The 12,185-nt window shown below is 45.6% G+C and overlaps 1 protein-coding gene across 5 annotated transcripts in view; it reads right to left on the bottom strand.

The window, feature by feature from the left end:
• The window catches only part of DOCK3 (dedicator of cytokinesis 3), a 675,444-nt gene that overhangs the window by 16,256 nt on the left and 647,003 nt on the right, over positions 1 to 12,185 (bottom strand). For all 5 annotated transcript variants that reach the window (XM_073010128.1, XM_073010127.1, XM_073010126.1 and 2 more), the window contains 8 exons: positions 11,559 to 11,725; positions 11,322 to 11,408; positions 10,674 to 10,853; positions 9,635 to 9,718; positions 9,397 to 9,513; positions 6,883 to 7,004; positions 5,526 to 5,664; positions 4,852 to 4,999 (listed from right to left, as the gene is read on the bottom strand). In XM_073010128.1, coding sequence (XP_072866229.1) covers positions 4,852 to 4,999; positions 5,526 to 5,664; positions 6,883 to 7,004; positions 9,397 to 9,513; positions 9,635 to 9,718; positions 10,674 to 10,853; positions 11,322 to 11,408; positions 11,559 to 11,725 — 1,044 coding nt within the window. The remainder of the gene's footprint in view (positions 1 to 4,851; positions 5,000 to 5,525; positions 5,665 to 6,882; positions 7,005 to 9,396; positions 9,514 to 9,634; positions 9,719 to 10,673; positions 10,854 to 11,321; positions 11,409 to 11,558; positions 11,726 to 12,185) is intronic.

Below are 12,185 nucleotides of genomic sequence, written 5' to 3' on the forward strand. Positions count from 1 at the left end.
ATAGCCAGTTAACATCATAATGACAGGATCAAATTCACACATAACAATATTAACCTTAAATGTAAATGGGCTAAATGCTCCAATTAAAAGACACAGACTGGCAAATTGGATAAAGAGTCAAGACCCATCAGTGTGCTGTATTCAGGAGACCCATCTTGCATGCAGAGACACACATAGGCTCAAAATAAAGGGATAGAGGAAGATCTACCAAGCAAATGGAAAACAAAAAAAAGCAGGGGTTGCAATCCTAATCTCTGATAAAACAGACTTTAAACCAACAAAGATCAAAAGAGACAAAGAAGGCCATTACATAATGGTAAAGGGATCAATTCAAACAAGAAGAGTTAACTATCCTAAATATATATGCACCCAATACAGGAGCACCCAGATTCATAAAGCAAGTCCTTGGAGACCTACAAAGAGACTTAGACTCCCCCACAATAATAATGGGAGACTTTAACACCCCACTGTCAACATTAGACAGATCAACGAGACAGAAAGTTAACAAGGATATCCAGGAATTGAACTCAACTCTGCACCAAGCGGATCTAATACACATCTAGAGAACTCTCCATCCCAAATCAACAGAATATACATTCTTCTCAGCACCACATCACACTTATTCCAAAATTGACCACACAGTTGGAAGTAAAGCACTCCTCAGCAAATGTAAAGAACAAAAATTATAACAGACTGTCTCTCAGACCACAGTGCAATCAAACTAGAACTCAGGATTAAGACACTCACTAAAAACTGCTCAACTACATGGAAACTGAACAACCTGCTCCTGAATGACTACTGGGTACACAATGAAATGAAGGCAGAAATAAAGATGTTCTTTGAAACCAGTGAGAACAAAGACACAACATACCAGAATCTCTGGGACACATTTAAAGCAGTATGTAGAGGGAAATTTAGAGCACTAAATCCCCACGAGAGAAAGTAGGAAAGCCCTAAAATTGACACCCTAATATCACAATTAAAAGAACTAGAGAAGCAAGAGCAAACACTTCAAAAGCTAGCAGAAGGCAAGAAATAACTAAGATCAGAACAGAACTGAAGGAGATAGAGACACACAAAAAAACCCTTCAAAAAATCAATGAATCCAGGAGCTGGTTTTTTTGAGAAGATCAACAAAATTGATAGACCACTAGCAACACCAATAAAGAAGACAGAAGAATCAAATCGATGCAATAAAAAATGATAAAGGGGATCACCACCGATCTCACAGAAATACAAACTACCATCAGAGAATACTATAAACACCTCTATGCAAATAAACTAGAAAATCTAGAAGAAATGGATAAATTCCTGGACACATACACCCTCCCAAGACTAAACCAGGAAGAAGTTGAATCCCTGAATAGACCAATAACAGGTTCTGAAATTAAGGCAATAATTAATAGCCTACCATCTAAAAAAAGTTCAGGACCAGATGGATTCACAGCCAATTTCTACCAGAGGTACAAAGAGGAGCTGGTACCATTCTTTCTGAAACTATTCCAATCAATAGAAAAAGAGGGAATCCTCCCTAACTCATTTTATGAGGCTAATATCATCCTGATACCAAAGCCTGGCAGAGACACAACAAAAAAAGAGAACTTTAGACCTATCTCTCTGATGAATATTGATGCAAACATCCTCAGTGAAATACTGGCAAACTGAATCCAGCAGCACATCAAAAAGCTTATCCACCACGATCAAGTTGGCTTCATCCCTGGGATGCAAGGCTGGTTCAACATATGCAAATCAATTAACGTAATCCATCACATAAACAGAACCAAAGACAAAAACCACATGATTATCTCAGTAGATGCAGAAAAGGCCTTTGACAAAATTCAACAGTGATTCATGCTAAAAACTCTCAATAAACTAGGTATTGATGGAACGTATCTCAAAATAATAAGAGCTACTTATGACAAACCCACAGCCAATATCATACTGAATGGGCAAAAACTGGAAGCATTCCCTTTGAACACTGGCACAAGACAGGGATGCCTTCTCTCACCACTCCTATTCAACATAGTGTTGGAAGTTCTGGCCAGGGCAATCAGGCAAGAGTAAGAAATAAAGGGTATTCAATCAGGAAAAGAGGAAGTCAAATAGTCCTGTTTGCAGATGACATGATTGTATATTTAGAAAACCCCATCGTCTCAGCCCAAAATCTCCTTAAGCTGATAAGCAACGTCAGTGAAGTCTCAGGATACAAAATCAATGTGCAAAAATCACAAGCATTCCTATATACCAATAACAGACAAACGGAGAGCCAAATCATGAGTGAACTCCCATTCACAATTGCTTCAAAGAGAATAAAATACCTAGGAATCCAACTAACAAGGGATGTGAAGGACCTCTTCAAGGAGAACTACAAATCACTGCTCAACGAAATAAAAGAGGACATAAACAAATGGAAGAACATTCCATGCTCATGGATAGGAAGAATCAATATCGTGAAAATGGCCATATTGCCCAAGGTAATTTATAGATTCAATGCCATCCCCATCAAGCTACCAATGACTTTTTTCACAGAATTGGGAAAAACTACTTTAAAGTTCATATGAAACCAAAAAAGAACCTGCACTGCCAAGGCAATCCTAAGCAAAAGAACAAAGCTGGAGGCATCACACTACCTGACTTCAAACTATACTACAAGGCTACAGTATCCAAAACAGCATGGTACTGGTAACAAAACAGAGATATAGACCAATGGAACAGAATAGAGCCCTTGGAAATAGTACTGCACATCTACAACCATCTGATCTTTGACAAACCTGACAAAAAGAAGCAATGGGGAAAGGATTCCCTATTTAATAAATGGTGCTGGGAAAACTGGTTAGCCATGTGTAGAAAGCTGAAACTGGATCCCTTCCTTATACCTTATACAAAAATTAATTCAAGATGGATTAAAGACTTAAATGTTAGACCTAAAACCATAAAATCCCTAGAAGAAAACCTAGGTAATACCATTCAGGACATAGGCATGGGCAAGGACTTCATGACTAGAACACCAAAAGCAACGGCAACAAAAGCCAAAATTGACAAATGGGATCTAATTCAACTAAAGAGCTTCTGCACAGCAAAAGAAACTACCATCAGAGCGAACAGGCAACCTACAGAATGGGAGAAAACTGTTACAATCTACCCATCTGACAAAGGGCTGGTATCCAGAATCTACAAAGAACTTAAACAAATTTACAAGAAAAAAAACAAAAAACTCCATCAAAAAGTGGGAAAAGGATATGAACAGACACTTCTCAAAACAAGACATTTATGCAGCCAACAGACACATGAAAAAATGCTCATCATCACTGGTCATCAGAGAAATGTAAATCAAAACCACAATGAGATACCATCTCATACCAGTTAGAATGGTGATCATTAAAAAGTCAGGAAACAACAGGTGCTGGAGAGGATGTGGAGAAATAGGAACACTTACACTGTTGGTGGGACTGTAAACTAGTTCAACCATTGTGGAAGACAGTGTGGCGATTCCTCAAGGATCTAGAACTAGAAATACCATTTGACCCAGCCATCCCATTACCAGGTATATATCCAAAGGATTATAAATCATGCTGCTATAAAGACACATGCACACATATGTTTATGGCAGCACTATCCACAATAGCAAAGACTTGGACCAACCCAAATGTCCATCAATGATAGACTGGATTAAGAAAATGTGGCACATATGCACCATGGAATACTATGCAGCCATAAAAAAGGATGAGTTCATGTCCTTTGTAGGGATATGGATGAAGCTGGAAACCATTCTGAGCAAACTATCGCAAGGACAGAAAACCAAACATCGCATGTTCTCACTCATAGATGGGAATTGAACAATGAGAACACTTGGACACAGGGTGGGGAACATCAGCACTGGGGCCTGTTGTGGGGTGGCAGCAGGGGGAAGGGATAGCATTAGAATATATACCTAATGTAAATGACGAATTAATGGGCGCAGGACACCAGCATGGCACACGTATACATATGTAACAAACCTGCACGTGTGCACATGTACCACAGAACTTAAAGTACAATAATAAAAATAAATAAATAAATAAATTTGTGCTATTTTCCTTTGGTTTCATAATAATGAGAAGAACAAAGAGACTCCCTCCTTCTGAAGCCTGGAAGCAAGAGCAAGTGACTGGCTGGCAAGTTCAGACCACTGTCACTACCCTGCAAAGCATTAGATCCTATTTACCACAGCTAATTTCCATTCCACAGCAAATGTTTCTGTCTACAAGGGCAGAATCAACTTTCACTTGGGAACTAGGATTAGAATGTGAAAAAGATGCTGGCTCTCAAAGAACAATATTTATTCAACTGAACTAGAAATCAAGTAATAATTGGCAAAGTAAAGAGGTTTTTACAGAGCCATCTCTTCTGAGAAAGCCTTTCCCAACTGAAGAAAAACTTTTTGGTTGCTGTTACTGTTTTAGAATAACATTTTCCAGGGTTAATTTTAGTCTCCCGATTTACTTTCCATACTTTGTCATCATGCCTGATTCCTCAAGACAAAATACTAACTTTCGCCTTGACTTTGATCTTTGTTCTAGCAAAAATTTCAATGAGAAAGAAGTGAGCTTTCTTCTAAGCTGTGTGTCCTTTCACTGAGGTAGAAATGCAATGGCTGCCAGCAGCAGCCACTGCTCAGAGTGGAGTCTAAAGCCAGCCAGAGAAGAGGCCTGGAGGCAGGAACACTTGAGTCCTTAGTGGTAAAAGCACAAATGAGTATTCTCTAAGTCACAGGGCTGCTCTCAAAGACACAGTCACAGATAACGGGAAGCTGAGTGGGGTTCATGAAGACCTCTCTTCTCCATTCTGCAAGTAGCACTCTGCCGTCCTTACCTCGGGCACTGGAAGGGGCAGAGGTAATCATCTGAGATGGTGCTGAGTGAGTGGAACTCAGGCTGGAGGAAGAAGGGCTTGCCTGGGACGAGGACAGAACAGAGACGTTGGTGACCGAGCCCTGGTACCTGGGGTTGGGATACGCAAGCTGCAAAGGGAGAAAAATCAGCAGGATAGAGGTCTGAATGGCCAGGACTTTAGGGCTGGCACAGAGTTGGCTTTTTCATGCCCTGAGGTGCTCTGCCCCAGTGCCTTATGCTATACCCTGAGCCCTGATGGAGGCCAGGCTAATGGTTGGGCACTAGGGGCCACCCATACCACCCATATGGAACAAAGTTGTTGGGCTGGCCATACTACAGTGACCACGGAGGAAGCAGGACTAAGCCAACAGGAATGCCAGGCAAGGGGGCACTCTGGCAGAGGATCTTTCCCATGGGATCTCTTAAAGCAACCAGGGCTGAAGCTGGATTTTCTTCTTGGGAAATAAGGCCTGGGAACTGATACTTAGGATGGTGTGTGGAGGAAAGGTGGCTTTCTAGCTCTGATGAGGGGTGTTCTGAATTCAGAGCTAGAGAATTAGGCAGGGTTGCCAGCCCTCAGATCAGACATTGCAACAGCAAGGTGAGTCCTGTAGGCATGGTGCCCTGGCCCACTCTCCCTGGACAGCTCTGTACCTGCATGTGGTGGTACAGGTCCTCGGGAGCATCGCCCATGGAGCCGTCGCCCAGCATCACCATGTTTCCTGCTTCACTAGACGCATGTGAGGAGAGAGAGGATGATGAATGGCGGCCTGTGCCCATCAAGTTCATGGGGCTGTGAGCAAGAGTGGGAAATAGGGAGGAGTCAGGCCGATGGCAGGTGGCAGGGGGACAATAGAGCAGAATGTGTGGAACAGTCATCCCTGGTTTCAGCTACCACCGGTTTGGAGGGTTCCATAGCCAATGCTCATACCCATCTGAGGCCTGGAGCAGTCCTGAGCTGTACCCTGCTACTCAGGAGCCCTTGGTCTGGGAGAGACAATGGTGTGGTACACTGGACAAGCCTCTATCTACAGCTACATGGCTTATGGCCACTCAGCTTAACGACATTAGCAATTTCTCAGGAGGAATAAAGAGATATGCCAAATCAGGTCAAAGATCTCAGGTCCCCCTTTCTATGGGGTATTAGTCTGGGTCAGTGCCCACCCCTCCACCCCCCACACCATGATGGGATCTGCTCCTTGGTCAGAGGCTTCTTCCTAGTGTGGGAAGCTACCAAAATAGCCGGTTGTGAACTATCTGCAGTCCTCTTTCCACATCTGTGGCCAAAAGGCTTGTCAATAGCTCTCCTCTAGCAATACCAGGAAAAACTCTCATTCATTTGTTCCTAAGTGCCCATTCTGTGCTGAGTTGCCACTCACACTGGAAAACAAGCCTAAGTGAGGGGCTCCTCTCACTGGTCTCCTCCTCCAACCTGGCCTTCCTGGCCTAGAGACTTTCAGTATTCTCAGTTGAGCCCAGGCAAACCAGTCTTTGATGTTCACGTCACTATGCTGTTTCTTCCTTAAAACTGACTTGGTGATCCTCATTCTCCTTGGGATCAAGTCCAAAGGCCTGCATGAACAAGGCCCATTCAGAGTTGGTCCTATCCCCTTTTCCATGCCCTGGAATCCTGCACTCCAGCCACTTGACTCTACTCAGAGTGCTGACCAGGCTGGCTTGTTCATATCTTGAGGCTTCTGCATGTGTCAGTCAATTTGCCTAGATCTTGCCCTATCACCCTCCTAACCCCTAGCAAACATCTATTTATCCTTCAAGACTTCCCCAAATGCCCCCTCCTCCATGCTGCCACAATATCATGTATACACTTCCCTTAACCAGGATAGTGACTGACTGACTGCAGGGTGTGGGTCCTATGGCAGGAGCCACATAAGTGTTTGCTGTGTGCATGGGTAAGAGGGAATATGAGTATACACAAGGACTCTTTTGTCCGACCCTTGACAATTTAGACTCACCTCTCCAGAGGGAACCCTCCCCAGCCCTAAGGCCATACCTGTGCCGATGGGTCATCTTGATGCTCTCCGGACTCATGGGGCTATGGGATGCCAGAACATTTCCCCGTGGGGTGCTGGTGCCTGAACATGCAGGACTTAGCTTATCCAAACCTGGAAACTCCTGTTGAGAAATGAATGCCCCTTCATAGAGAGTAAAGAATAAATAAGTAACTAAGAGATATGAGGGAAGAACTGACTGGTGGTCAAAAATCTAAAAGAAACAAAAAAGAGTCATATGGTTGGCTGAACCTGAACTGCTTCCTTTGGGCAATGCCCCCTTCATGACTAAAACACCCTCCTAACTGCATGGGAACCTAGACCAAAGGCCGTGTGTGAGGCCCCAGGTTGACTCCACACTAAGAGAAGCATATCTGGAATGAACTGAAGCTGGTCTGAGCTCATAGGAGTGTGTTAATAAGTTTTCTCGCTATGGAATAAGTAGAACAAGATTTGGGAAAAAGGAGAGGAAGAGCTTATTATTAGTTGTCAATCAGTGGGCACCAATTACATAAGGATTGGTGTCAAGTTTTATTAGACTGCTAAATGGCCCAGCTCTTAGTGACCTGGGTTGTCTGTGACACAGTCTACGGGGAGACAGAACATAAAATCCTGATGTATGTAACTGAAAAATAGCACAGATCTATTTTAGCTTAATTAATTCATATTAAGTATACAGATTTCTGGGCACACACTTCTGATCTCAAACCCTACTAGGTGACAGCATGTTTGTTTGCATCCCTGTGTGCAACTCAGAAGAAATAACTGTTCAGGTTTCCTCAAGTCCTTCAAAATCTGTAGTGAACAGGGGCCCTAAGTCCACTGGGGATATTTCTGAGCTTGGTGTGAAGAAGCACCGGGTTTTCCACCCACTTCTTCCAAAGTATACAGAGGGCTAAAATGTATTTCTGTAGCTGGATAAAGGATATGTGCGCACATGGAAGAATGTGATGTATATAGGAAAGTGTTTTGTGCTTTTTGCTGCAACCCACATGGCAGAGAACCTCCCCACTGGCCAGGCTCCAGCCTGCCTGGGTCACCTGCTGTGATGGGGAAGTATGCAGGAGACCTTGGAATGAGAAGTAGTGGAATGAATACCCACCAGGCTCAGCAATACTGCCCAAGTTCCTAACTAAATGACACTCCAATTTTAAGGCAGAGATGTAAAAGAGCTTCTCTGCATATTTCACCTTGAAATACCACGGGAGAATCCTAACAGATGGGAGAAATTTCAGGATCTCCAGGCTTTCCTCTGGAAAATGTGCCCCTACCCCTCAAACTACAACAAGCTTCTTTTTCTCTTTTCATGTTATCCACACTTGTCCACACAGGCTGAGACCTGCACTGGGAGCCTGGAGGGACGGAGATGACCAGAACCTGCAGCATCCACGAACAAAGCAGGTCTGCCCCAAATGGGTCAGGCCCACTGTGTTTAAGTAGTTCAGCCTCCCTCAGGGCTCCTGTGGCCATGGGTATCCCTAGAGGGGGATGTTTTTTGCTCATGACAACCTTGTGCAGCTCAAACAGCTCTACTTCTTGTCGACCTGCCACTACCCAGTGGTCCTGGGTGATGAGAAGAGAACTTGGCTTGGGTGCCAGGTAGCAGCAGGTAATTGGGCTCATACCCCTTAAGATCTGGGAGACAGCCTGTTTAGCAGGAAGGGATCTCTAGAAAACATTTGGAGTCGGCCCCACAGTTGAAAATGAGGTTTGGGTATGTGACTAGGGGGCTCTATCCTCAGCCAGTCAGCACTTCCTCTAAGACCCTGCCAAGGAATACTGGTCCTGGAATATAAGTCCTGTTTGTGTGTTTAAGTCCTTGGGCCAAATGCTACTGTGGAGGCTGAAGAGCTGGGCCAGAGTTAGGGAGACTTTCAGGAGCGTGGTCCAGCCCCAGGACCTGGCTGACCCCTTTAAGAACCGCTAGCATCAAAGTACTGCTCATCCTAGACTATCTCAGATGTGAGTTTGGATCACCAGACATGATACAGGAAGCTGGGAAGAAGAGGGAGGGAGGGAAAGAGGGAGAAAAGGGAGTTGGGGGAAGAGTAAAAAGAGGGAAAAGAGAACGATTAGAGGGAGAAGAATGAAGAAGGGCAGAGAAAGAGAAGAGGAGGAGGAGGGAGATGGGGAGAGAAGGCTGGCTCAGGCCATGCCTACCTCTTTAGGTTCTTGAGATGAAAAACATCTCCAAAAAGATCCCTACATGTGGGCCATATACTTTAGCTCTTTTCCTCCACATATGAAAACCTGTGCTCTGAAACATGTTCTCTGCCCTTGAATCTGGCTCCTCCTTTGGGAGTGAGTGAGTGAGTGAGAGGATCCTTAGCATCCTTCCCCTGGATATAGCATCCATCCTTGCCCCCTGTCCCTCTGTGGGGAGGACAGCCTCTCTCCCTGACCCGGCCCCCACCCAGGCTCTCTCCCTCCTATTTTCCTTTGGCTTGTGGTATATAGGTCTGGAGAAAGTGACACCTGGTTCTACTGCAGCAGGGGCAGGACAGGGATTAACTTACATGGTAGAGACTGGCCCGCATCATCTGGAACTGATCAATTAGCTTCTTATGCAGAGGTCGCATTTCTGGGTGCACAAACTTCTCATGAACTGCTAGCCCAACTCCAAGGACATGAACCTATCAGAGTCACAAACAAGGCCACTCTGTGAACCATGAGCAGCCCCTGAGAACTGAAGCCATCTTGTAGTGCATGGCTTTTCTCACCTGGCTGCTGGTCCCCAAGCTCTCCAAGACATACCTGCTCCTGCATAAGCTCCTTGAGCTGGGTGATCTTCTCAGCATCTCCTGGGTGCTTGTTGATGTAATCTTTATCAAAGAAGGCCTGTGAAAGGAAAGGCCAAGTCAGGAAGACTCTTCCCAGGACTACTACTTATATGGGGCCCAGGAGATTTGAGTTCACTAATGCCACCTAAAACGTAGCCAGGCTGTCTCCTCATAGGTACATACACCAGTCTGGCCTGTTTGAACTTCTGGCAACTAGAGGTGTGTGTGTTTTATTTTATTTTATTATATATTTTTTGAGACCGAGTCTTGCTCTGTCGCCCAGGCTGGAGTGCAGTGGTGTGATCTCGGCTCACTGCAAGCTCTGCCTCCTGGGTTCACGCCATTCTCCTGCCTCAGCCTCCCGAGTAGCTGGGATTACAGGTGCCCGCCACCATGCCCGGCTAATTTTTTCTTGTATTTTTAGTAGAGATGGGGTTTCACCGTCTTAGCCAGGATGGTCTCAATCTCCTGACCTCGTGATCCGCCCACCTCGGCCTCCCAAAGTTCTGGGATTACAGGCGTGAGCCACTGCGCCTGGTGAGGTGTGTTTTTTGTCTGAGAAGGATTGAACGTGGCCAAGCCATCTAAGTCTGGATGCTGACCCCAGTCCCTTATGGAGCCTGGATGGCCTAGGTAGGGCAGGCAGGACTGGTGGACTGGGAGTAGGGGCTAGCCTCTTATCCAGCCTACGACTCACTTCTCATGATGGGCTGGGCTCCAAGGCTCCTCTTGGAGGGCACCTAACATCTTCCCATAATCAGGATTACAGATTACCCATCTCAGAGTTCAGAGAATAAAAATGAAGAAAAGGCCCTACCAGAGAACTGTGCCAAAGAAATAGGGAGTGATAGGGAGCTTAGGGCCTCATTCCAGGACCATCCCAAGTTAGTTTAGCCAAGAGAGGGCATGTAGGGAAGGCTACCTAAGGAGACTACAATCTTGAAAAGAGAAGCCTGTGAGTCACCTTCCCAGCCAGGCTGCCTGCATGGGTTTGGTCTGTGGCCACAGCTCACCTCCTGATAGCGTGCAATGCCTCCATTGACAGCTGCATCAATGACACCATTCAGGCACATGCTTAGCAGGTTGATGTTGCCATGCACCTGCTTGTGTTGATACTGGCTGATCAGGGAGCGTAGCTCCTGGTTCTTATTCTCAACCACTTGGATGGCATTCTCCAGAGGGCTCACCTCCACCTAGGGGTACACAGCACACAGAGTCATCCCAGAAATGATGATAACCCCTCATCATATTCCTGAGACCTGGGGTCTAAGATCTGTGGTATTGATTCCCCTTCCTTGTTCCTGTGAACTTGAGACTCCCTGGACCCTTTCCACTTCTGTTTTCTGATTTATAGGCACTTGGAAGTACAGCAAATAGTGAAGAACACTAGTTCTGAAATCAGAACACTCTGCTTTCTTGAATCTCGGAGAATAGTTTTCTCATATGTAAAGTGGGAGGTTGAAAATACCTGCTGCTCAGGGGTGTTGTATGCATTAGATGAGAGAAGATACACAAAGATCCTAGCACCGGGTTGACCTGTGGGAGCCTAGGCCAGGCAGGTGGCCGAAGCTCTCTTTATCTTCAGTCCTTAGAGAAGGGCCCCCAGAGCTGGGGCCGAGGGAGCAGTTGTGAAGCTCAGCTTCATCTGAGACATGTCTCACCAGTTCCCTTCTCTCCACTTCAAACCACCGAGAGATGCCAGGCAAGCTGTGGGTCAGGGTCAGTGTGGTACGTTCAATCCATAGGCTCTGTAGGGAGGGAACAGGCAGGTGTGGGCAGTTAGGCAAGTTTTGCCACACCCTGCCTACCTGAGGGATAAAACAGTGAGTTCCCAAGAAAGTTGAGCTTGCCCCTGGACTTGCTGTGTGTACTGCCCCTGTTTTCCTAGATTTGTTCACCTTGAATTCATTCTCCTTGTCCTTGGGGCCTTTGTGAAAAGGCCTGTCGTACCGGAACTTCCTCACATTGTTGACACGATAGAAGCTCTTGACGCGATCTGGTACCCTATCCATCTGCAGAACATCCACATAATCTGGAATGGGTGTCACTGCATAGATCTGCAAGTCTGGGCAGGAAGTGAAGGAGAAATGCAGACTTGCCAGAGATGGACCTGAGAGGTTGACCCCTGTTATCTCCTCAAAGGGGAGAAGTGCACCATAGCCCCTGCTCCTTACTGACAGCCCAGTGGTGGAGGCAGTGGCATCTCCAGGGGCAGATTAGACCCAAGTACAGTTAGGTAAATCTCTATCTGCTCCCTCCCTCTCCCTGCTCTAGTAGTTGAGTTTCATGAGCACTCAACCAAGGTGAGATGTCAACAGCCAAGTGTTCTCTGGTGCCCCTTTAAGAAACAAAGGGAAAGAGGGGAATGCAGGCATCCACCCCATGGGAGTGAGAGAAGGCTACAAGGGTCTGGGCTTCCCCTCTATAGGTAAAGTATATTTACTGAAGAACAACTTTTAAATAAAATACTGTTTGAAATCTTTGTGGAAAAAAAGCAGGTAAGAGTCCACTTGCCCTCCCTTCTC

Source organism: Chlorocebus sabaeus, chromosome 22, assembly GCF_047675955.1.
Source record: "Chlorocebus sabaeus isolate Y175 chromosome 22, mChlSab1.0.hap1, whole genome shotgun sequence".
Classification (NCBI taxonomy): Eukaryota; Metazoa; Chordata; class Mammalia; order Primates; family Cercopithecidae; genus Chlorocebus; species Chlorocebus sabaeus.